Raw genomic sequence first — 23,194 nt, 5'->3', positions numbered from 1 at the left:
AATAGGAATGTTTATGCTGTTCTTCCTTTGTTTATGAATGCTACTATGTTGAGGTAAGCCTCACAGCCATTGGGCTTAAATATTGGTAGAGTTCCCAAAGACTTCATAACTGCCTTCTTTTAAAAATCCTCTCAAAACCACATCTATGCCCCAGTTTCCTTGCTTTGTTAAATAAATTCACCAAATGTGTGAATTATTTTAAGGGAATTACACAGTTGCCTGATTAAAATGAATACCAAAGAATATGCAGTCCAAACTATAGAGTTGGATTAGACTCATGGGCTAGTAATCGCAAGGTGCAGGCTAATATTCTTGTTTCAAATTTGTTTGAAATCGTTCCAAAGCAGCTGGTCGAATTTAAATTCAGCTAACAGATCTAGAATATAAAATAGTGTCAGTGATGATGACTGTGAAAAGTATCACCAATGCTTGTAAAAACAAATCTGATCCACTTGTGTTCTCAGAGAAGAGAGAGGTGATGGCCTAGTGATGTTATTGCTAGACTATTAATCCAGAATCACAAAATTCCGACAGTGTGAAAGCAGGCCATTCAACCCATCGAGTCCACATGGACCCTCTGAATAGTATCTACCCAGACCTAGCCCCCTATCCTGGCCCTGTAACCCTGCATTTCCCATGGCTAATCCACTTAGCCTGCATATTCCTGGACACTATGGACAATTTAGCATGGGCAATCCACCTAACCTGTACATCTTTGGACTGAACTTCGGACTGAAGCGCAGCTAATGTTCACAGGTGTGAATTTGAATCCCACCATAGCAGTTGTAACAATTGCTAAAATGTCTTAACAAAGACAGACCACCTTGTATCCCATCCTAATGACGATGTAGGTCTACCCTGCAGCAGTTCAAGAAAACAGCTCACCACCACCTTCTCAAGTGCAACTACAGATGGGCATTGGATGCAGGTCAGCCAGCAATGTCCTTGCACTGCGAATGAATTTTTTTAAAATCCCGAGGCCCAGTCTATTGCTCTGGGAACACTGTTTCAAATCCTGTCAAAGCAGTTGGTAGAATTTAAATTCAATTAACAAATCTGGAATATAAAATTAGTGTCAGTGACTGTGACAACTATCACCATAATGGTAAAAACGAATCTGATTCTGTTCTGAAGAAGCGTCACTGGACCCAAAATGTTAACTCTGATTTCTCTCCACTCCTGCTGCCAAACCAGCTGAGATTTTCCAGGAATTTCTGTTTCTAATTTAGTAGTGTTCTTTAGAGAAGAAAATCTGTCATCCTTATCCATTCTGACTTACATGTGACTCTAGACTTTCAATGTGGGTGTCTCTTAACTGTTCTTTTGAAATGGTTGAGAAGGACACTCAGTTCAAAGGTAAATAGGAATGGACAGCAAATGCTAGCTTTGCTGTCAACACCCATAACCCACGGAAGAGTAACATTTATGCCAAACAATGGCCATCTCCAATATTAGAGAATTTAGTCATCACCCTTTGACAATCAATGGTGTTACCATCACTAAATTTCCCCATTATAAATATCCTGGGAGTAACAAATCACCAGAATTTCACCTAGACTCCCATATGCATACTGTAGTTGCAGAGCAGGCCAGAGGCTAGGAGTTCTGCAGTGTGTAATTCACCACCTATTTCCCAAGTACATGTCCACTATCAACCAGACACAAGAAGTGTGAAAACAGCTCACTATCACCTCCTTCAATAAATGCTGGTCTAGACAGTGATGCCTGTGTCCCATGAGCAAATTTAAAGACTAAAGTCAAAACCTATTCAGATTGGGCCTGTTTCTGTGCTCTAGTTTTCTACATTTCTTAAAGATCTGTTTTGTCTAAATTCTTTCAACTGGCAACGATCTTGTGATTTGACAATACTTTGTAATCATTCTTCTTTTTTCCAGATGATGTTAGGGATTGCAAGTTGCCATTTTGTCTCAAATAATCATTCAAGACAGGGTCTTTGTAGTGGAATATCTATACTGTAGATATCGGGTACTCCAGGGTAAATGTCAAAGTATATGACTTGTAAATGTCTACCCTTCTGAATGGGTAGCAGTTATTTGACAAAAGTGCTAACATTTTTAAACTACTATGAGTAATATCATTTCTAAAGACTTCATGTTTATGTGTCTGTATATTTTATAAGTTCTTATCTCTCTTTCTTTTTAAGGCTGGAGTGGGTGGAGATCATTGAGCCTCGAACTCGAGAGCGAATGTATGCTAACCTTACCACTGGAGAATGTGTCTGGGATCCACCTTCTGGTGTCCGGATAAAGCGCACCAATGAAAATCAGTGGTGGGAGCTCTTTGATCCCAATACCTCTAGGTTTTATTATTACAATGCCACAACACAGAGGACTGTCTGGCATCGGCCTCAGAACTGTGATATCATCCCGCTGGCCAAATTGCAGACATTAAAACAGAACACTGACTCGCCAAGCCGTGCTTCGGCAGAGAACAGTCCAGGCCGGAGTAGTAATATGAGTAGGGAAGGGAGTACCAGCTCTTCCCTGGAGCAGGAACTGGAAGCTGATAGGACACACGAACAAACACGGTTAAAACAAGCCCAGCAGATTATTGGGAAAGAGGAACCAGAGAGGTAAGGTTTAGAGATCCTGTATATCTGTGTCAGTAATACATTTGTTCATGCTTGTTCTTAACCCTCTCCCCCACCTATCTATGACCAGGAAAATATACCTGCCATCTGGGAATGAAGTTTTAGTTTTTGTTTCCTTTTTTTGGCATATTGAGGTAATAGACATTTGATGACTGATTTCATTGGGTAGACAGAGAGTTAATGCTAGTTGTCAGTATGTGAGCTTACAGCCTGCCTTCGGCCTAATGAATCCTTAAATGATCGTGTTCAGCAATTAATTGCTAGCTGTGCATTTGAATTAATATACAGTAGGGTTGGTGGAATCATTCGACAGTGAACTTCACAAGAAGTGTGCCTTTTCACCACAATGCAGACCTATGGAGTGATATAGTGCATGGAGATACAAATAAGCATTAAGAAACTATTACAGATCCAAATATAGACAATTGTTTTCTGAACTGCAAAGTGTAAATATAGTAAATTAAATGTTCCCTGAGAATCAATTTAGTTAGCAATTGAATAAGTATCTTGAATGTATAGTCATTCCAGAACCGTTGAAAGAATTTGATGTTTAACAAACAAGAATAAGAATCAGAAAAGACCATGAATGCACAACATTTTTTTGAGAGATCCCACCCATTTCCATTTAGACCACTGGGTACCTTTGGTTCTTTTTCTGTTTTCTTTTACAAACATATGATTTGGAAGCAGGAGTAGGCTATTTGGACCCTTGACTCTGTCCTACTATTCAGTAAAATCGTGGCTGTTCTGATGTGACCTGAAAGCCATTCCTTCCGTAACATTTGCCTTCTTTGTTAGTGAAGAATCTGTCTACCTCTGACTTAAAACTTCAATCACTTTGCTTCCTCCACACTCTAGTGGTGAGTTTCAAAGGCTCTCAACCCTCAAGAGATAATGTGCTCCTATCTTATTAAGTGAAAGATCCTTTATTTTTAAATTATCCCTGTGCTTTCCCCCTCTTTTTCAAACATTGCATTTAATCACTTCTTGAAGTTAATTATCTTGTACACTTCAGGGACCTTTTTACACTACAGAATTCTCCCATATTTCCTTCTGATTTCAAATATTCTTGTTTTTACCTTGCATGCTGCAGTACTCAAAACATGTCCAATTAACACCCACTCTCACCTTCACTTGGTCCATCTTTGACTCCTCGCACCTTTACTTCCTTAACATCTGTTTCTATTTCTGGGGATAGACTGGCCACTAATATCCACTATAAACCCAAGTACTCTCACAGTTACCTGGACCATACATCCTTGCACCCTGCTTCCTTTAAAAACTATTCCATTCTCCGCATTCCTCTGTCTCTATTGCACATGTTCCGATGATGCCAACCTAAACAAAGGAGCCTCTGAAATGTCCACTTTATTCCTCAGCCGAGGATTCCCCAGCACCAATGTTGACAGGGCTGTCAACCGGGTCCGGCCCATCTCCCACACTTTGGCTCTCACCCTGTCGCTTTCCTCCCACAACAGCGACCTACTATCCATATCCAGAGGATCATTAACCACCATTTCCGCCACCTCCAGGGAGATACCACCACCAGACACACATTCCCCTCCCCTCCCCTCCCTTGTTGCCTTCCTCAAGGACTGTTCTTTCAGGGATACACTGGTCCAATCTTCCTCCACTCCCAAAATCCCTCTGACAGCCATGCAGCACCTTCCCCTGCAATTGCCAAAGGTGTAACATTTGCCCATTTACCTCCTTCCTTCTCAGTATCCAAGGGCCCAAACATACCTTCCTGGTGAAGCAGCGCTTTACCTGCAGTTTAATATAGCCGACTGCATTCACTGCTCACTTCCTCTACATTAGGGAAACGCTGCTTTGGACACTGTTGGGCAGGGGACCTACCAGGGGAGACCCACAGTGGCCAGGTCTCTAGTACTGAGCCTCACTCTGTGGTTCAGAAGGGAAGGGGGGAGAATAGGAGACCGATAGTGATAGGAGGTTCGGTGGTTAGAGGAACAGACAGGAGATTCTGTCGTCGTGAACAAGACTCCCAAATGTTATGTTGCCTCCAGGTGCCAGGATAGGGATATCTTGGATCAAGTCTACAGGATTCTTAAGGGGGAGGGGTAACAGCCAGAAGTTGTGGTACACATCGGTACCAATGACATAGCTAGGAAAAGGGATAGGGACCTGAAAAGTGAATATAGAGAGTTAGGTTGGAAGCTAAAAGGCAAGACAAGCAGAATAATAATCTCAGGATTGCTACCAGTACCATGGGCTAGTGAGGTTAGGAATAGAGAGTGAGTGCAGCTGAACACTTGGCTGCAGAACTGGTGTAGGAGGGACGGCTTCAGATATGTAGATCATAGGGATACCTTCTGGGAAGGTGGGACCTGTACAAGGAGGACGGATTGTACCTGAATTGGAGGGATGCTAATATCCTGGGTGGGAGGTTTGCTAGAGCTCTCAGGGAGGGTTTAAACTAGCTTGACAGGGGGATGGGAACCAGAGCTACAGATCAGAGGATGGGGCTAGCTGGTGAACAGGCAGGTACAGTGTGCAGAGAGTTGCGAGGAAGAATAGAGCAAAGTCACAGTCAGTGGGATGGATTGAACCGTGTCTTCATTACACAAGAAGTGTCAGGAATAAGGGTGATGAACTTGGATCAGTACTTGGAGCTACGATGTTGAGGCTGTTACAAAGACTTGGATGTCATAGGAGCAGGAATGATTGTTGCATGTTCCAGGGTTGGAATATTTCAAAAAAAATAGGGAGGGAGATAAAAGAGGTGGGGGAGTGCCATTGCTAATCAGGGATAGTATAACAGCTGGAAAGGGAGGTCATCGAGGAAGGTTTGTCTACTGAGATATTATGAGTAGAAGTCAGAAACAAGAAAGGAATGGACACTTTACAGGGAGTTTTCTATAGACCCTCCAATAGCAACAGAGACATGGAAGAGCAGATTGGGAAGCAGACTTAGGAAAAGTGAAGAAGTAACAGACTTCTTGTCATGGGCAACTTCAACTTTGCTAATATTTCTTTGGATGGAGCAGATTTTGTCAGGTGTGTTCAGGAAGGATTTCTGACTCTATGTAGATAGACCAACTAGAGGCAAGCTATATTGGAATTGCTCCTTGGCAACAAACCAGGCCAGGTGTCAAATCTCTCTGTGGGAGAGCATTTTGGTGATAGTGATCACAACTCCCTGACCTTTACTATAGTCACGGAAAGGGTTAGGAGAAGATGGTATGGGAAGGTATTTAATTAAAGGATGGGGAAGTACAATGCTATTTGGCACGAATTGTGGAGCATAAATTGGGAGCAGATATTCTCAGGGAAATGCACAACAGAAATGTGGAGGTTGTTTAGGGAGCACTAGCTGCAAGTGCTGGATAGTTTTGTCCCACTGACGCAAGGAAGGGATGGTACAGTGAAGGAACCTTGGGTGACAAGTGATGTGGAACATCTAGTCAAGAGGAAGAATGAAGCTTACTTAAGGTTGAGGAAGCAAGGATGAGACCGGGTTCTTGAGGGTCACAAAGCAGCCAGGAAGCAACTGAAGAATGGACTTAGGAGAGCCAGAAGGGGGCATGAAAAAGTTTTGGTGGTTAGGATTAAAGAAAACCCCAAGGCTTTCTGCATATGAGGAACAAAAGGATGGTCAGAATGAGAATAGGGCCGATTAGGGATAGTGGAGGGAACTTGTGCCTGGAGTTGGAGGAAGGAGGGGAGGTCCTCAATGAATACTTTGCTTTGGTATTCACTAGTGAGAGGAACCTTGTCATTTGCGAGGACAGCATAAAAAGGCTGATAGCTCGAGCAGGTTGATGATGGTAAACAGAAGGATGTGCTGGAAATTTTGAAAAACATGAGGGGAAAGCTAAGTCCCCTGGGCCAGGTGGAATATACCCAAGGTTACTATGGGAAGTGAGGGAAGAGATTGCTGTGCCTTTAGTAATGATCTTTGCATCCTCATTGTCCATTGAAATAATACCAGGTGATTAGAGCGTGGCAAATGTTATTTCAAGAAAGGGAATAGGGATGACCCTGGGATTTGTAGACCAGGGTTTTACGTCGGTGGTGGGAAAATTATTGGACAGGTTTCTGAGAGATAGGATTTTTGATTATTTAGAGAAGCATATATTGATTAGAGATAGTCAGCCTGGCTTTGTGAGGGGCAGGTTGTGCCTCTCAAGCCTTATTGAATTCTTTAAGGATGTGGCAAAACGTGAACTCAAAGAAAGAGCAATGGATGTGGTGTATGTAGATTTTAGCAAGGCATTTGATTAGGTTCCCCATGAGAGGCTCATTCAGAAAGTAAGGAGGCATGGGATGCAGGGAAATTTGGCTGTCTGGATACAGAATTGGCTGAACCATAGAAGACAGAGGTTGGTAATAGGTGGAAAGTATTCATCCTGGAGCTGGGTGACCAGTGGTGTTCCACAGGGATCGATTCTGGGACCTCTGCTCTTTGTGATTTTTATAAATGACTTGGATGAGGAAGTGGAAGGGTGGGTTAGTAAGTTTGCTGATGACACGAAGGTTGGTGGAATGATGGATAGTTGGAAGGTTGTTTAAGGTTGCATCAGGACATTGACAGGATGCAGAGCAGGGCTGAGAAGTGGCAAATGGAGTTCAACCTTGAAAAGTGTGAAGTGATTCATTTAGGAAGGTCAAATTTGAGTGCAGAGTACAGGGTTAAAGGCAGGATTCTTGGCAGTGCGGAGGAACATAAGGACGTGGATCCCAAGATCCCTGGATCCCTCAAAGTTGCCACCCAAGTTGATAGCGTTGTTAAGAAGGCATATGGTGTGTTGGCTTTCATTGCAGAGGGATTGAATTTAAGGACAGCGAGGTTATGCTGCTGCTGTATAAATCCCTGGTTAGACCACACTTGGAATATTGTGTTCAGTTTGGATGCCTTCTTATAAGAAGGATGTGGAAGCTTCAGATAGGGTACAAAGGAGATCTACCAGGATGCTGCCTGGACTGGAGGGCATGTCTTATGAAGAAAGGTTGAGGGAACTAGGGCTTTTCTCATTGAAGTGAAGAAGGATGAGAGGTGACTTGATAGAGGTGTACAAGATGATGAGAGACATTGATAGAGCGGATAGCCAGAGACTTTTCCCATGGCAGAAATGTCTATCACGAGAGGGCATAATTTTAAGGTAATTGGAGGAAGGTTAAGAGGAGATGTCAGAAATAGGTTATTTACACAGACGGTGATGGGTGTGTGAAATGCACTGCAGTAGTAGTAGAGCCAGATACATTAGAGTCATTTGAGTAAAATGTAAAATATGTAGTTTAGTTTGATCTTTGTACAGACCTTTTATCCTACCCTATGTCGAGGGCTGAAGGGCCTGTAGTATGCTGTACTGTTCAATGTTATGTGAAGTGTAGACTGGGTGATCGCTTTGCAGAACACCTACATTCTGCCTGCAAAAATGACCCTGAGCTTCTAGTTGTCTGCCACTTCATCACACCGTGCTGTTCCGTGGCCAATATTAGGCTTGCTGCAGTGCTCCAGTGAAGCTCAGCGTAAGCTGGAATAGCAACACCTCAATTTCCACTTAGGGTACCTGCAACCCTCTGGACTTAATATGTCTTATAGACACACACACACACACACACACACACACACACACACACACACCTATTCACACCTTTGTCTGTACAACCGTATTTTTCTCTCTTTGGGGTCTATTCCCACCTATTGTTTACTCCTTACCCCCTCCTCCCATCCTATCTTTAGCAACATTTTCCAAGCTACCATCAGTTCTGAGGAAGGGTCACTAGACCTGAAACATGGACTCTGATTTCTTTTCACACATGCTGCCAGACCTGCTGAGCTTTTCCAGCAATTTCTGTTTTTGTTTCTGATTTACAACATCCGCAGTTCTTTCAGTTTTTGTTTCTGAAATTGTAGAGTTCAGTATTGAGTCCGAGAGGCTGTAAAGTATCCAAGTGGAAAATGAGGTGTTGCATTGTGCTTCATTTGGAATATTGCAGCTGGCCCAGAACAGTAATGTTAGCATTAGAGCATGGTGACTCACAGAAATAGGAAGGTGGCTGATTTGCTATGGCAATATTCAATTATACATATATATTGTACTCTCTTGGATTTATGGATAAGGATGATAGCTGCTCCAATTTTCTTTCCATCATATGACTGACCGGGAATATCCCCCACTCTTGCTGCCCACTATTGGTGTGTGTTGGAAAGTTTCACAAGTTGATCCTCGAACTATTTGGCATGAAAGTCTGGAGCTTCCAGCTCAGTGGCAGAGAGATTAAGCACTGCACCACACAATCTCCTCCCCAGTATATACATGCAATGAAATTTGAGGATTCTGCTGACAGGGCCATTAGATTAGATTACATTACAGTGTGGAAACAGGCCCTTTGGCCCAACAAGTCCACACCGACCTGCCGAAGCGTAACCCACCCATACCCCTACATTTACCCCTTACCTAACACTACGGGCAATTTAGCATGGCCAATTCACCTGACCTGCACATCTTTGGACTGTGGGAGGAAACCGAAGCACCCGGAGGAAACCCACGCAGACACGGGGAGAACGTGCAAACTCCACACAGTCAGTCGCCTGAGGCGGGAATTGAACCCGGGTCTCAGACGCTGTGAGGCAGCAGTGCTAACCACTGTGCCACCGTGCCGCCCATGGTAATTGTTACTTGCTTTCCCACAAAAATATGATCGCTTCCTGGATGTTGAAAATATCACAGCCCCAAGATACATTGTTGTAAAAAAAGCAAAGAATGGTAGATACTGGAAATCAGAAACAAAACCAGAAATTGCTGGAAAAACTCAGCAGATCTAGCAGCATCTGTGGAGAGAAATCAGAGTTAATGTTTGCATCCAGTGACCATTCTTCAGAACATAGTATTCGTGTTGTCCTGCAATGAGGGTCTCCACAGAAATTTATTTCTCGTGAAAGTTAAGTTTGAGTCAAGTGGCTTGCTTCAGGAAAGTTCTGTTTAGCTGACTTAATACAACTTCTCTGTTTACTTCCCCTAATATTGAATGGCTTCAAATATTTTTCAGTCAGACTAGGGGATAATAACGCAATGCTGCCAGGGCTTATCTATGTGAACATTAAATTATTGTTTTGTGTTTTGTGACCTTCCCTCCAGCATTTCTTGTAAAACACACAACCCTCTGAAAGTAACATCACCTTTCAAAGTAAAGCAGCAAGATTTAACATGAAATGAAATTCCTCCTTTCATATTGTATATGATATATACACCAATGTGTGTAACAAACCCAGTCTGTCGAATATGAGAAGCATGCTCGGTTTTGAGAGTCTGCCCTGAAGGGAGTTTCTGAGGATTTATCATTGCATTTCCTCCACAAAGATACTTTGTTGACTGTAAAGCATGTCAGAATTTATTGTGGTGGGAGGATAATGCTAAATGCGGGTCTTTATTGTATTTATATTTGGGGACTTAATATTTCAGCAATGCTGATTGTGTGACAAGTGCCCAGTGAATAGGTCAACAGTACAAGTGGTGAAAACTGACCAGGTGGGAAAGTGTCCTGTACCCAATCCCTGGAAGATTAACCTTTTTTAAGAACAAAAATTAGATGTTTAGTCAATTGATTTTTTTTTTCAGAATTGTGTATGGCATCTGCAGTTGTGCTGAGACAATCTGTACTGACTCTATTAGAGATAGTGGTGTGACATATCTAATCTTCTGCATGTGCCTCACAGAGGCTAGTAAAAGTCAGTTTGTTATTTGATAGCATTCTTTGCCACAATGGCAGTCTAATATTTTTCACTGTTTTTGCTGATTTTTATCTTTTTATTTCAGTCATGTGAAACCAATCCTTCTTTCTTTTTAATTTGCTATCACTTGTTTGTCTGGGTTTTGAATCTGATGCAGATCGATTGAGGTACAGTATGTTGTATTGTTTCCTCGAGCAATCGCAGTAATTGGACCTCTGAATTCATGTTTTCTCATTGACGGGATTCGAAGCAGAGCTGTCAAGTCAGTGTAACTTCGTTTTGTTGTTTAATCCCTGAAAGAAATAACTGTTTACAATTTAACAAAATATGAATATAACATATACTTGCCCCCCCCCCCCCCCCACTCTCATCGGTAGGTGATATGATCCAAGGCCTACCACATATTCCCAAAACCGCGGACAATAGTGAACCCTATCATTTAAATGAGAAACTTGCCCCCCCCCACCCCCCCTTCCCCCGGCAGCCCCGTGGAATTATTTCTGGAATGTTCCATGTAATATTTTCGGGCCACAGCAAATGAGGATACAAGGGCTCTACTGTCAATAAAAAGTTGAGATAGTCTTGTTAGAAGTTATTTTAAAGTTATTAAATATCATTGCAAGTATTCTTCAAGTGTTTGTTTATTCTAAAAAAAAACCCAAAAATGCATTTGGCAGCTGGCTATAGGCTGTGATTTAGATTTGGAGGCTGTGCTGATGTTTTACTTGAGCTTTAGTCTCAGTTTATGGATATTAAAGAAACCACAATATTGATTTAAGTCTCAAACATGCTGATAGATTTACTTTATTAATTTTTCATCCATTCTGTGCATACATAAGCTGTTTTTCAGTTGAAGGGTCAGAGAACCACAGGCAAAGGTCATATTGAATGGTCACATTAAATGATAGGGCAGACTTGATGGACTGTAGATCAACTTTTGCCCCTATTTCTTGTTATTCACACAAAAGGTAGTTGACATCTAGACAGAATCAATTGAAAATTTCAAAACTAAGATTATATATTTTTGTTAGGTAAACATATTAGGGGAAATTGAACCAAGGTGACGAGATGGAGTTAGGATGCAAATCAGATATTATCTAATTAAATGGTGGAACAGGCTTGAAGATTTAAATGATCCCCTCTTGTTCTTGTGTTCTTTTTCTTTCTTTCCATTGCTGTTGTATGAGCAGATTGTTCTCGGGGCTCTATTGGCAAGGCTCCATGTGATGTAATGAACTCCTTCTTAGTCTCCATCTCTCTTTTTTTTATAACTCACATCCCAAAGAAAATACTAAGTGCTAGCAAGGCTGTATTTACTGCTCACCCCTGAAGGCATTAACTGTGTAGACATGAATGGACTACATCAGACAGGGGTGTCAGGTTGCATTCATTGAAGGGTATTGATGTATGATGTGAGATTTTACAACAGCATTTTCGTTAGTTAATTGGTGTCTGGCCAACAATACCAGATTTACTGAATTCATGTTCCCCAACTTGGCTTAGCAGATTTGAAATTTGGATTAGTTTATTTAGTCTAGCATGAAAATCACAAAATGAATACAGAATGCATATCACTTGTAGGTAACAAAGCTATATATTAAAACAAAGTGAATGGCTGGATAGCATCCGTACTGATAGATTAATCTAGTTTGATAAATTCAAGAGGACCAGGGTTGAATGTTGAAACAATGTAGGGATAAGAATCAAGTGGATTTAGGTGGTTCTTTTACCAGAGACGTATCAAACCTTTGAAATACATTGCAGGCTAATGTAGTGGGTACTGTGACTGTATTGACTCCATTGTCCAGCTGGAACTAAAATTAGAGAATGATTTGTATAGTGTCTAATGTGTGGGTAGGAAGGACTCTTGTAATTATCAAAAGTTTAATGTCTAATAGGAAACATAGCAATATAATTAGATATAGGTTAGTGAAGTAATGTAGCATGACTGATAGCTGACAATATGTGGAACATGTGTGTGAAGAGAGTGCTTACACTCTTACCTAAAGTGAGTTATTCACAGCCTCCAGTGCAGTTGTTCCCTTGGAGACTGCAGTTTTAATATTTATTTGAAATGGCAAGGACTGAATAGGGATAGTCAACATGGCTTTGTGTGTGGAAAATCATGTCTCACAAACTTGATTGAGTTTTTTGAAGAAGTAACAAAGAGGATTGATGAGGGCAGAGCAGTAGATGTGATCTATATTGACTTCAATAAGGCGTATGACAAGGTTCCCCATGGGAGACTGATTAGCAAGGTTAGATCTCATGGAGTACAGGGAGAACTAGCTATTTGGATACAGAACTGGCTCAAAGGTAGAAGACAGAGAGTGGTGGTAGAGGGTTGTTTTTCAGACTGGAGGCCTGTGACCACTGGAGTGCTACAAGGATCGGTGCTGGGTCCACTACTTTTCATCATTTATATAAATGGTTTGGATGTGATCATAAGAGGTATAGTTAGTAAATTTGCAGATGACAACAAAATTGGAGGTGTTGTGGACAGCAAAGAAGGTTACTTCAGATTACAATGGGATCTTGATCAGATGGGCCAGTGGGCAGATGGAGTTTAATTTAGATAAGTATGAGGTGCTGCATTTTGAGAAAGCAAATCTTAACAGGACTTATACACTTAATGGTAAGGTCCTAGGGAGTGTTGCTGAACAAAGAGACCTTGGAGAGCAGGTTCATAGCTCCTTGAAAGTAGAGTCGCAGGTAGATAGGATAGTGAAGAAGGCGTTTGGTATGCTTTCCTTTATTGGTCAGAGTATTGAGTACAGGAGTTGGGAGGTCATGTTGCGGTTGTACAGGACATTGGTTAGGCCACTGTTGGAATATTGCGTGTAATTTTGGTCTCCTTCCTATCGGAAGGATGTTGTGAAATTTGAAAGGGTTCAGAAAAGATTTACAAGGATGCTGCCAATGTTGTAGGATTTGAGCTTTAGGGAGAGGTTGAATAGGCTAGGGCTGTTTTTCCTGGAGCGTTGGAGGCTGAGGGGTAACCATATAGAAGTTTATAAAGTCATGAGGGGTGTGGATAGGATGAATAGGCAAAGTCTTTTCCCTGGAGTCGGGGAGTCCAGAACTAGAGGGCATAGGTTTAGGGTGAGAGGGGAAGGATATGAAAGAGACCTAAGGGGCAACGTTTTCACACACAAAGTGGTGCGTGTGTGGAATGGGCTGTCAGAGGATGGTACAATTGCAACATTTAAAAGGCATCTGGATGGGTATATGAATAGGAAGGGTTTGGAGGGATATGGGCCAGGTGCTGGCAGGTGGGACTATATTGGGTTGGGATATCTGGTCGGCATGGATGGGTTGGACCAAAGGGTCTGTTTCCGTGCTGTACATCTCTATGACTCTATGGTTATGCATTTCTTTAGTTTTGGAAGTGTTGCTGTGCCAGCTGCAGTACTGTTACTGTGGAGTGATAGAGTGAGGTTTCAGTTGTCAGATTGTGAGATTTGGCAGTGTTTCTCAGCTCCCTCTTCAATACCAATTGATTGTAAAGAATAGTTTGTTTGCAATACTGGCCAGATCTTGAGATCAGCTTGCACTGAAATGCTTGTAGTTTGATGAATGATCTTTAATTTTCTTTCTTGTAGAATCTGGTGCTCATGCGATACATTTAGTAAATTCTTGGTGTTGATACTGGCTAGACCCTTATATTTTTCTGGTAATCTTATTTTAGTCTTTTGTTAACCAATTTGTGACTTACCAAAAATGCATACACCTTACCTGAACATTAATCAACTTCCTAATACTGAATTGAATTGAATTAGCTTTATTGTCACATGTCTTCAACTGAGTACAAAAGATTATGCACCAGTAAGTAATCTAATCTAATCTAAATCACTTGGTGTTGTATACAATAGGTAGAGTGACATGTTTTACAGACTGATGTCCACTTGTTGAATTAGGAAACAAAAGCCTTCTTTGTAAATCTGTAGTTTAGCTATGATGTGATTGGAGCGAGGACCAGGTGGATCTCATTGACTATGAGATCCTTGATTAAGGTTGTTAACCTGGTTGTTAATCAAGGATCTCATTAGTTGATAAGATCCAGCTGGCCCTTGTATTTGTGCTTGCAGTGATTAGAACCAGTTTCCAACATTCCCTCCTGGGCCTTTTCCCTGTCCAGGAAAACCTATCGCCAAGCTACCTCATCAACCAATCAACAATTAACTAGCACTGCTCTCCAAAGACAGTGAGAATAACAAATGTTGAAAGGTGGGTTAAAGAATGCAGTTCTTTCAAATCAACTGGTTTAGATGTGTCAAGACAAACCTCTAGAACAGGTGGGACTTGAACCTGAGCTGCCTGACACTAGTGACACTACCACTGCACCACAAGAAGCCAGTTCCTTCCTTCCTTCCTTCCTTCCTTTCATTCTCTATTTTATATTAAATTCTTCAGCTGTATTATGAAGATGAAGGTTTTCGTGACTGTTCTGAAGTTTGTGAATCCCATTGTTTGACAGAAAAAGCCCATCAGCTGAAGCTTTCTAATCCCTTCAATCTGTTTTTTTTTACTTTATGCACCACCAAGCAGTTTCTTTTACCACCAGCAAATCACTTTTTTTTCACTTTTCCTTCACTGCCCGTTCACACCTGTGTTTCTACTCCCCTCGAGTAGAAGGGGAGTGTTCAGAGATGTTAAAACGTAACCCAGGAGCAATGGAAACTTGAACACAGGCCTCTTGACTCAGAGGTAGGGATACTACCACTGCATCACAAAATCCCTCGAGGATCAACCAGAATTTATTCATTTTTTTGTACATTTTAAGTATATTTTGTTCAGACATAATGACACATGTCTGGAGCAGGTGAGACTGGAAACCAGGTTTCCTTGGCCAGAGGAAGGACCAACCAGAACAGTTCCAGAGCTGGTTAAGAACAGGCCCACATTCAAATCCCACCTGTTCCAGAGGTGTGTTATGACACATCTGAACAGCATAATTCGGAAAACGTCTGGTTGATCTTTTAAGGAAATACATTTCTAACATAGACATGGCAGACTGCCTGGTCCAGTACATGTAGGTGCAAGTGGTTAAATTCATGCATATTCATTAACTAATGTGCTGAAGCAGTGAATACCTTCCACTGGGTATCTGAACAGCTCTGTAAATGTTCATATAAAAACTAAAAGAACTGTAAATGATCATGTTATCTCTTAAGCTGGAGAGGATAAATTGGACTGTGCCAAGAAGCAGATTTCAAAATCATTTGTCGGTATACTTCAGAGCACCAAAATTACAAGCTTCAGAGTTAATAAATGAAATGTGCATTAAATTTCTCAGAGGGGCTCCTCACAGCACCCTGACTCGCTGTCTTGTCAATTGGGTGCTTCCTGAAAAGCTGTACATTTTTAATTCTGAAATATCAAGTGTATTTAAGAGCAGAGTGACTTCTATCATCAAAATCATGTGCAGTACATTAAATGAACCTGTGTGTGTACCAGTATTGTAGACCACAGTTTTGACCTTGAATAATCCACATGGAGAATGATGCATTGTTCATTGTAACTTTGTCTTGTACAAGTCACTGACTGTTTTTTCTTCTTTCTATTCATTGTCCTTCCTGATAGCACACTTTCCTCTGGCAGGATAGTTTTATGAGCTGTATCTTTGATGCTATAAGATCTGAATGCAGTAAAAATTGGGACCCTTAGCTGTAGCTTTGTCTTTACTCCTGTTCCCAGTAGAGTCCAGCCTAATTCAGTGACTAGCCCACTGACCAAATCTGTCACCTTGCATGTAGTATAAAAACAAAACAATGTACATGTTGTAAATCTGAAATTAAAACAGAAAATGCTGAACCAGTCAGCAAGTAATCTGTGGAGAGAAAGGAATGGAATTATTGAACTGAATGTACCAGACCCTTTAAGGCAGTGTTGAAAGTGAACCAAGAGAAATAATTAGACAAATTTTCTTAATGTCACACAGGCCTTGAACTTCACAACTGAAAGGAAATGGGTGGTCAGAATATTATGAACTTCTGTGATGGGACTCGTACAAGTATTTTCTAGATTTGGTCCAGGCATCTGGTTACTAGTTCAGTAATATAACCGCTATACCACTCGAGCTGAAAATGTGTTGCTGGTTAAAGCACAGCAGGTTAGGCAGCATCCAAGGAATAGGAAATTCGACGTTTCGAGCATAGCCCTTCATCAGGAATCACTGATGTATACCACTCGATACAAGATCAGTTCTAATTGATTCCATTCACTATCATTCCCCTTCTTGTTTGCTCTTATGTTACAGAAAAAAATCTTGGCATTGAACAGCTAGGTAAATGTAACTTCTGGTGGGTGGATATAACTTTGTACTGTTGTGACTTTGTGACTCAGGCACTTTATGCTGCCCTTCGGATGTAATAAATATTGATCCCTGATGTTTAAGTGCCTGCACTCACTTTGTAGGTATAATAAATAAGCTATTCTACAATGCAGTTTTCTATTTATTTGTTGTAGAACAAAACCTGAAAATTGTATTTGTGTGTCTCATTGTCATCAGCATTACTTCCTGTCTTGACTCCACTACTGCCTCTGAATTCAACATTCCATAATGGATGACCAGAAATTTCCTCTAGTTAGATAATAGGAAGATCAAATTAATTGACTTTGGTCCTCTCCACAAGCTCTCTTTCTGACAACTGTTTAGACGGAATCAATCTGTTTACAGTTTGAGAAGGTGGTGGTGAGCTGCCTTCTTGAATTGCTGCAGACCATTGTTCTAGCACCCAGAGTGCTATTAAGAGGACACCTCCAGAGGTTTGACCCAGTGACAATGAAAAAACTCTGATTTGGTTGTGTGGTGTTGTGGTTAGCACTGCTGCCTCACAGCGCCAGAGATCCAGGTTTAATTCCCGCCTCGGGCGACACTCTGTGTGGAGTTTGCACATTCTCCCCGTGTCTGTGTGGGTTTCTTCCGGGTGCTCCAGTTTCCTCCCACAGTCCAAAGATGTGCAGGTTAGGTGGATTGGCCAAGCTAAATTGCCTATAATGTTAGGTGAAGGAGTAAATGTAGGGGAATGGGTCTGGGTGGGTTGCTCTAGGGTGGGTCGGTGTGGACTTGTTGGGCCGAAGGGCCTGTTTCCACGCTGTAAGTAATCTAATCTAATCTTGTCTACTACCCTTGTTCTTCAGAAGGTTATGGGTTGAGAAGATATTATCAAAGGAACCTCAGTAACTTGCTGTACTGCATCTTGTTGATGGAGCACCATAGCTTGCTGTGTGTTTGAGCCATTGTCCATTACAGCACTGGAGGAATTATGTAACTTTTATTGTAACACGGTATGTTTTGTTTCAACTGTGCTCCTGTGATGATGCTGTCAGTTTCAAAGGTTATTTTGTCCTTTTTCTTTGAAGAGAGGTTGTAAGGCAGAGGCAGGAACCGACTCCTGAAAACGTGAGGCCTTGGGGTGTTTTTTTCAGTTTGGTATATATCAGACCAGACCAGATCCTATCAAAATATTTTAAGAAGGGAGCCTAGACTCTAACTTTTTATTATATTAAAGGTAGATGTAAAGTATTCCAGATGTGATACAACTGGTCAAACTACTCGACATTAAGCAAAACATAATTTATTTAAACACTATAGTAAAATATAAAAAATAGGAAGAGGAATTTATAATAACTTAAGTATTGGAAAACTTAATAGGTGTGATGCTGATTACTAATTAATTATTCCGGTATAGTAACATAAACGCACCTCTTGACTGAAAGGTAAATTCAGACATGGATTTTCACATGCAGTTTTCCAATCTAGGAGGAAAACATCAAGAGAAAATTCAGAATGTAGCAGCCAAGAGACAGTCACTGAAGCTTCCAACTCTTTTCCGACCCCAACAGCTTCTGCTGCTAAAGCTAAAACAAATGAGAAAGCCTAGTCTGAGAGAGCTGGCCACACCCAGGCTGCTTCCATTGGTCCAACTTTAAAAATAACACCCTAAGACCTCACAAGTTGTTTACTTAAGTCATCTTCAGTAGTCACTTTGGTACCTCTGTCTTACAACCTCTCTTCTAAGAAAAGGACAATTTTTTTTAAAAAGTGATAGCGTTATCACAGCTCCATGCTAATTGGTAAATTCTAGAATCCATCGTTAAGGATGAGATTTCTAAATTCTTGGAAGTGCAGGGTCGGATTAGAACAAATCAACATAGATTTAGCAAGGGGAGGTCGTGCCTGACAAACCTGTTAGAATTCTATGAAGAGGTAACAAGTAGGTTAGACCAGGAAACCCAGTGGATGATATCGATGTAGACTTCCAAAAGGCTGTTGATAAGGTGCATCATGGGAGGCTGCTGAGTAAGGTGAGGGCCCAAGTATTCGAAGTGAGCTACTGGCATGGATTGGGGATTGGCTGTCTGACAGAAGGCAGAGAGTTGGGAATAAAAGGTTCTTTATCGGAATGGCAGCTGGTGACAGGGTTAGTGTTGGGGCCTCGGATGTTCAGTTTATATATTAGTGATCTGGATGAAGGACTGAGGACCTTCTGGCAAAGGTTGCCGATGATACAAAGTTAGGTGGACAGGCAGGTAGTACTGAGGAGGTGGGAGGCTGCAGAAAGATTTAGACAGTTTAGGAGAATGGTCCAAGAAATGGCTGATGAAATTCAATGTGAGCAAATGTGAGGTTTGCACTTCGGAAAAAAGAATACAGGCATGGACTATTTTCTAAACCGTGAGAAAATTCATGAAGTCAAAGTGCAAAGGGATCTGGGAGTGCTAGTCTAGGATTCTCTAAAAGTTAACTTGCAGGTTGAGTCTGTGATTAAGAAAGCGAATGTAATGTCATTTATCTCAAGAGGGTTGGAGTAGAAAAGCAACGATGTGCTTCTGAGACTTTTTAAAGCTCTGGTTAGGCCCCATTTAGAATACTGAGTCCAATTTTGGGCCCTACACCTCAGCAAGGACATACGGGCACAGAGGCATGTCCAGCAGAGATTCATACAGATAATCCCTGGAATTGTAGGCCAACGTATGATGAATGGCTGAGGATCCCAGGATTGTGTTAATTAGAGGTTGGGGGAGATCTAATAGAAACTTACAAGATCATGCATGGCTTAGAAAGGGTGGACGGTAGGAAGTTGTTTCTGTTAGGCAGGGAGACTAGGACCCGAGGCACAGCGTCAGAATTAGACATGGTCAATTTAGAATGGAAATGAGGAGACATTTCTTCAGCCAGAGAGTGGTGGGTCAGTGGAATTCATTGCCACGGAGCGCAGTGGATGTTGGACGCTAAATGTCTTCAAGGCAGAGATTGACCTCGCAAGGAAGTAAAGGATACAGGGAGAGTGTGGGTAAGTGGAATTAAAACACCTGTCAGCCATGATTAAATGGCAGAGTGGACTCGATGGGCCGACTCCCACTCCCATGTCTTATGGTCTAATATAATCAGAGTCAAATGGTTATGGGTTTAACTCCAGCTCCAGAGTCTTGAGCACAAAATCTGGGTTGACACTTCGCAGCTGTATTGAGGGAGGGATTCAAGTAGTCATTGGCTTCAGAATGAACCACTACCTTGGCAAAATCCACAAATTTGAAGCTGCATAAATACGGTGCTGTCAATGCAAGTTTATATTGATGCTAATTCAATTCAAATTAAATGAGTGCTTGTAGAAAAATATCTAAGGTTTAGAGCAAATTGTTCTTATGTGGAGTTGGAATTTCCATGACTTTAATACCTTCACTTATCCAAAACATCTAACTGGTGATTGCCCCTGGAGAGTTATAACAAAACATAATCAGTGTTTTTCTTACAAAGTGTAAAGGCCAACTTCAGCAGGTATAAAGATGCATAAATCCCCAGGGCCTGATGAGATGTATGCCTGGCTGCTATGGAATGCAAGAGAGGAGATTGCGGAGGTCCTGGCAGAGATGTTAATACTTCACAGGTGAAGTGCCAGATGACTGAGCATAACAAATGTGGTTCCTTTGTTCAAGAAGGGCAACAGGGATAGGCTAGGTAGTTATAGATGAGTTAACCTGAAGGTGGTAGGGAAATTATTGGTAAAATCTCTGAAAGACAGGAATAATTAATATTTGAGAAGGCAGGGATTGATCAGGGATAGTCAGCATGGATTTGAGGGTGAGAGATCCTGTCTAATTTTTAGATTAGATTAGATTCCCTATTGTATGGAAACAGTGCCTTCGGCCCAACAAGTCCACACCTACCCTCCAAAGAGTAACCCACCCAGACCCACTCCCGACATTTATCCCTGACTAATGTACCTAACACTGTGGGCAATTCAGCATGGCCAATTCACCTGACCTGCACATCTTTGGATTGTGGGAGGAAACCGGAGCACCCGGGGGAAACCCACGCAGACACTGGGAGAATGTGCAAACTCAACACAATCGCCCAAGAGGGAATCAAACCTGGGTTCCTGGCACTGTGAGGCAGCAGTGCTAACGACTGAGCCACTCTGCCACCCCTTGAGTTTTTTGAAAGATGACTAAATATGTTAATGAGGGTAGTGCATTGATGTGATTTGCGTGGACTTCAGTAAGGCCTTTGACAAGGTCTCACATGAAAGGCTAGTCCAAAAGGTATAAAAGGTTAAAAGTCCATGGTATAAAAGGTAAATTGGCAAAAAGATCCAAAATTGGTTTACAAATAGGAGGCAAAGGGTGATGCTGGAGGGTTGGTTTTGTGATTGATGCAGGCACCCCTGTGTGTTAATGTCAGGAAAAACACAGTTTGCATATGATGTGTTCCTAATTTTGCTCCAATGACCAGTGTACTATTCTCACTAGTTAACCATTGTTAACCATTCGCTGTGGAGAACTCAGCAGGCTGACTTTATTTTTTCTGGAATTAAGTCTCTAATCTCATTCATCTCTTTACCCTTATTTCCACCTTGTAAAGCTTTCCTTCAATCCCTCTCTTCTAAGCTTTTGATCATCCATTTTAATCTTTGCTGTCATGGCCTTGGATTCATTTGTTTCTTTTAATTCTGTTTTCATGTATGTTTTTTGGAAGAATGCCAAAGTCTGAATACAAGCTGTTGTGTTCTAACAATATCTGGTTTTGTGATGTATTTAGATACTTTGCATTTGGCGTTTTTGTTACATGTTGATCTCTGTTGTCAAGGCTTAAGGTATGAACAAATTAAAAATAAACACTATTAGCATCCAGTCAGCTGTTCATAGATGTGGGTGCCGCTGGCTGGGCAAGCATTTCTTGCACATCCCGAGCTGCCCTGGAGAAGGTGGTATTAAGCTGTCTTCTTGAGCCACGGCGGTTCTAAGGGTATAGAGACAATCAAAGTGTGGTTAGGGAAAGAATTCCAAGATTTTGACCCAGTGTCAATGAAGGAATTTCAATATAGTTTCAAGTTAGAATGGTGTGTGACTTGAAGGGGAAATTACAATTGGTTGTGTTCCTATGTATCTGCTACACCTGGCCTCTTACAGATTTATCAGTAGGAGCCCATTCAGCCCATCATGTCTGCGTCAGCTCTATTATCTACTGCCATTCTCCTGATGTTTTCCCATATCCCTGACACCATTCCACATGGTGGATAAGTTTAGAAGATGCTATTGATGGAGCCTTGATGAAATGCCGTCGTATGCCTAGTAGATGTGACCATGTATGCCAGTAGTGGAGGAATTGAATGTTGAAGGTGATGGATACAGTGCCAAACAAACAGGCTGCTTTGTCTCAGATGGTGTCAAGCTTCTTGAGTTTTATCAGGTGTATGTTCATCCAGAAGGGTACTCCATCAGACTCTTGACTTATGTCTTCTAAAATATGGACAAACATTGCACAGACAGGAGGTAATATAATTTCTGCTGAATTTCTAGCATCTGACCTGCTCTTGTAGGATTTATAGAAAGTCTGAGAGTCATGCAGCATAGAAATCTTTGGTCCAACCAGTTCACACTGACCATAATCCCAACTCAACTAGTCTAACCTGCCTGTGTTTAACCCGTATTCCTCCAAATTCCCTAGTTTTGAAATCCCCCACCCTAGGGAAAAGACACCTGTTGTTCATCTTATCTATAGCCTCATGATTTTAAAAACCTCAACAAGGTCACCCCTTATCCTCCTGTTCTGTTTCTAGTCTATGGCAGCTCCTCAGATTTTGATACTCAGGTATTTCATAATGCCATTGCATGTCAAGGGGTGTTAGATTCTTGCTTGTTAGAGATGATTATTGCTTGCCACTTGTGCAGCATGAATGTTACTTGGCACTTATCGACCCAACCTGGATGTTGTCCAAGTCTTGCTGCATATGGACAGGTACTGCTTCAATACCTAATATGAATGGTGTTGGACATTGTGAAATCAGCGAACATTCCCACTTTCACCCTTTATCATGAAGGAAAGGTCAATAATGAAACAGACGAATGTGAGTGAACCAAGGATACTATCTTTTGGAACTTTTGTACTGTGTCCTATAACTAAGCTGATTGACCTCAGAAATCATAACCATCTTCCTTTGTGCTAGATATGACTATGACCAGCTGACACTTTAACCCATGATTCCCAAAATGGTTATGACTTTTGGAGGTCAATCATCTTAGTTTCAGGACACGGTGCATATTGTCAAATAACACTCTGGTGTCAAAGGCAGTTAATCTCACCTCACCCCTGCAGTTCAGCATTTTTCCTTGGTTTGGACAAAGGCAATAATGAGGTCAGGAGCTGAGGCCATAATTCAAACTGAGTATCAGTGAACAGGTTATTCTTGTGCACATGCTGCTTGATCACATGTTGATGGCCTCGTCATCTCATTTTGGGCACAATGGCAGTGCTGTTGCTATCCTGGAACATCATCTCCTGGGATACAACTAGTTCTGGAGCACAATCCACCAGCACTAGTGAAGCAATGTTGTTAAGACCCAATGCTTTTTTCACATTTTGGTGTCTTTTAGCTATT

At 41.5% G+C, this 23,194-nt stretch overlaps 1 protein-coding gene across 1 annotated transcript in view; it reads left to right on the top strand.

The window, feature by feature from the left end:
* Positions 1 to 2,000: 2,000 nt before the first annotated feature.
* Positions 2,001 to 23,194, top strand: part of arhgap39 (Rho GTPase activating protein 39) — a 379,768-nt gene continuing 358,574 nt past the window's right edge. Inside the window, exons 1-2 of the mRNA XM_060825744.1 lie at positions 2,001 to 2,008; positions 2,165 to 2,593. Coding sequence (XP_060681727.1) covers positions 2,001 to 2,008; positions 2,165 to 2,593 — 437 coding nt within the window. The remainder of the gene's footprint in view (positions 2,009 to 2,164; positions 2,594 to 23,194) is intronic.

The sequence above is a fragment of the Hemiscyllium ocellatum genome, chromosome 5 (genome assembly GCF_020745735.1).
Source record: "Hemiscyllium ocellatum isolate sHemOce1 chromosome 5, sHemOce1.pat.X.cur, whole genome shotgun sequence".
NCBI classification, from domain to species: Eukaryota; Metazoa; Chordata; class Chondrichthyes; order Orectolobiformes; family Hemiscylliidae; genus Hemiscyllium; species Hemiscyllium ocellatum.
This window is presented reverse-complemented; position numbering and strand designations above follow the sequence as displayed.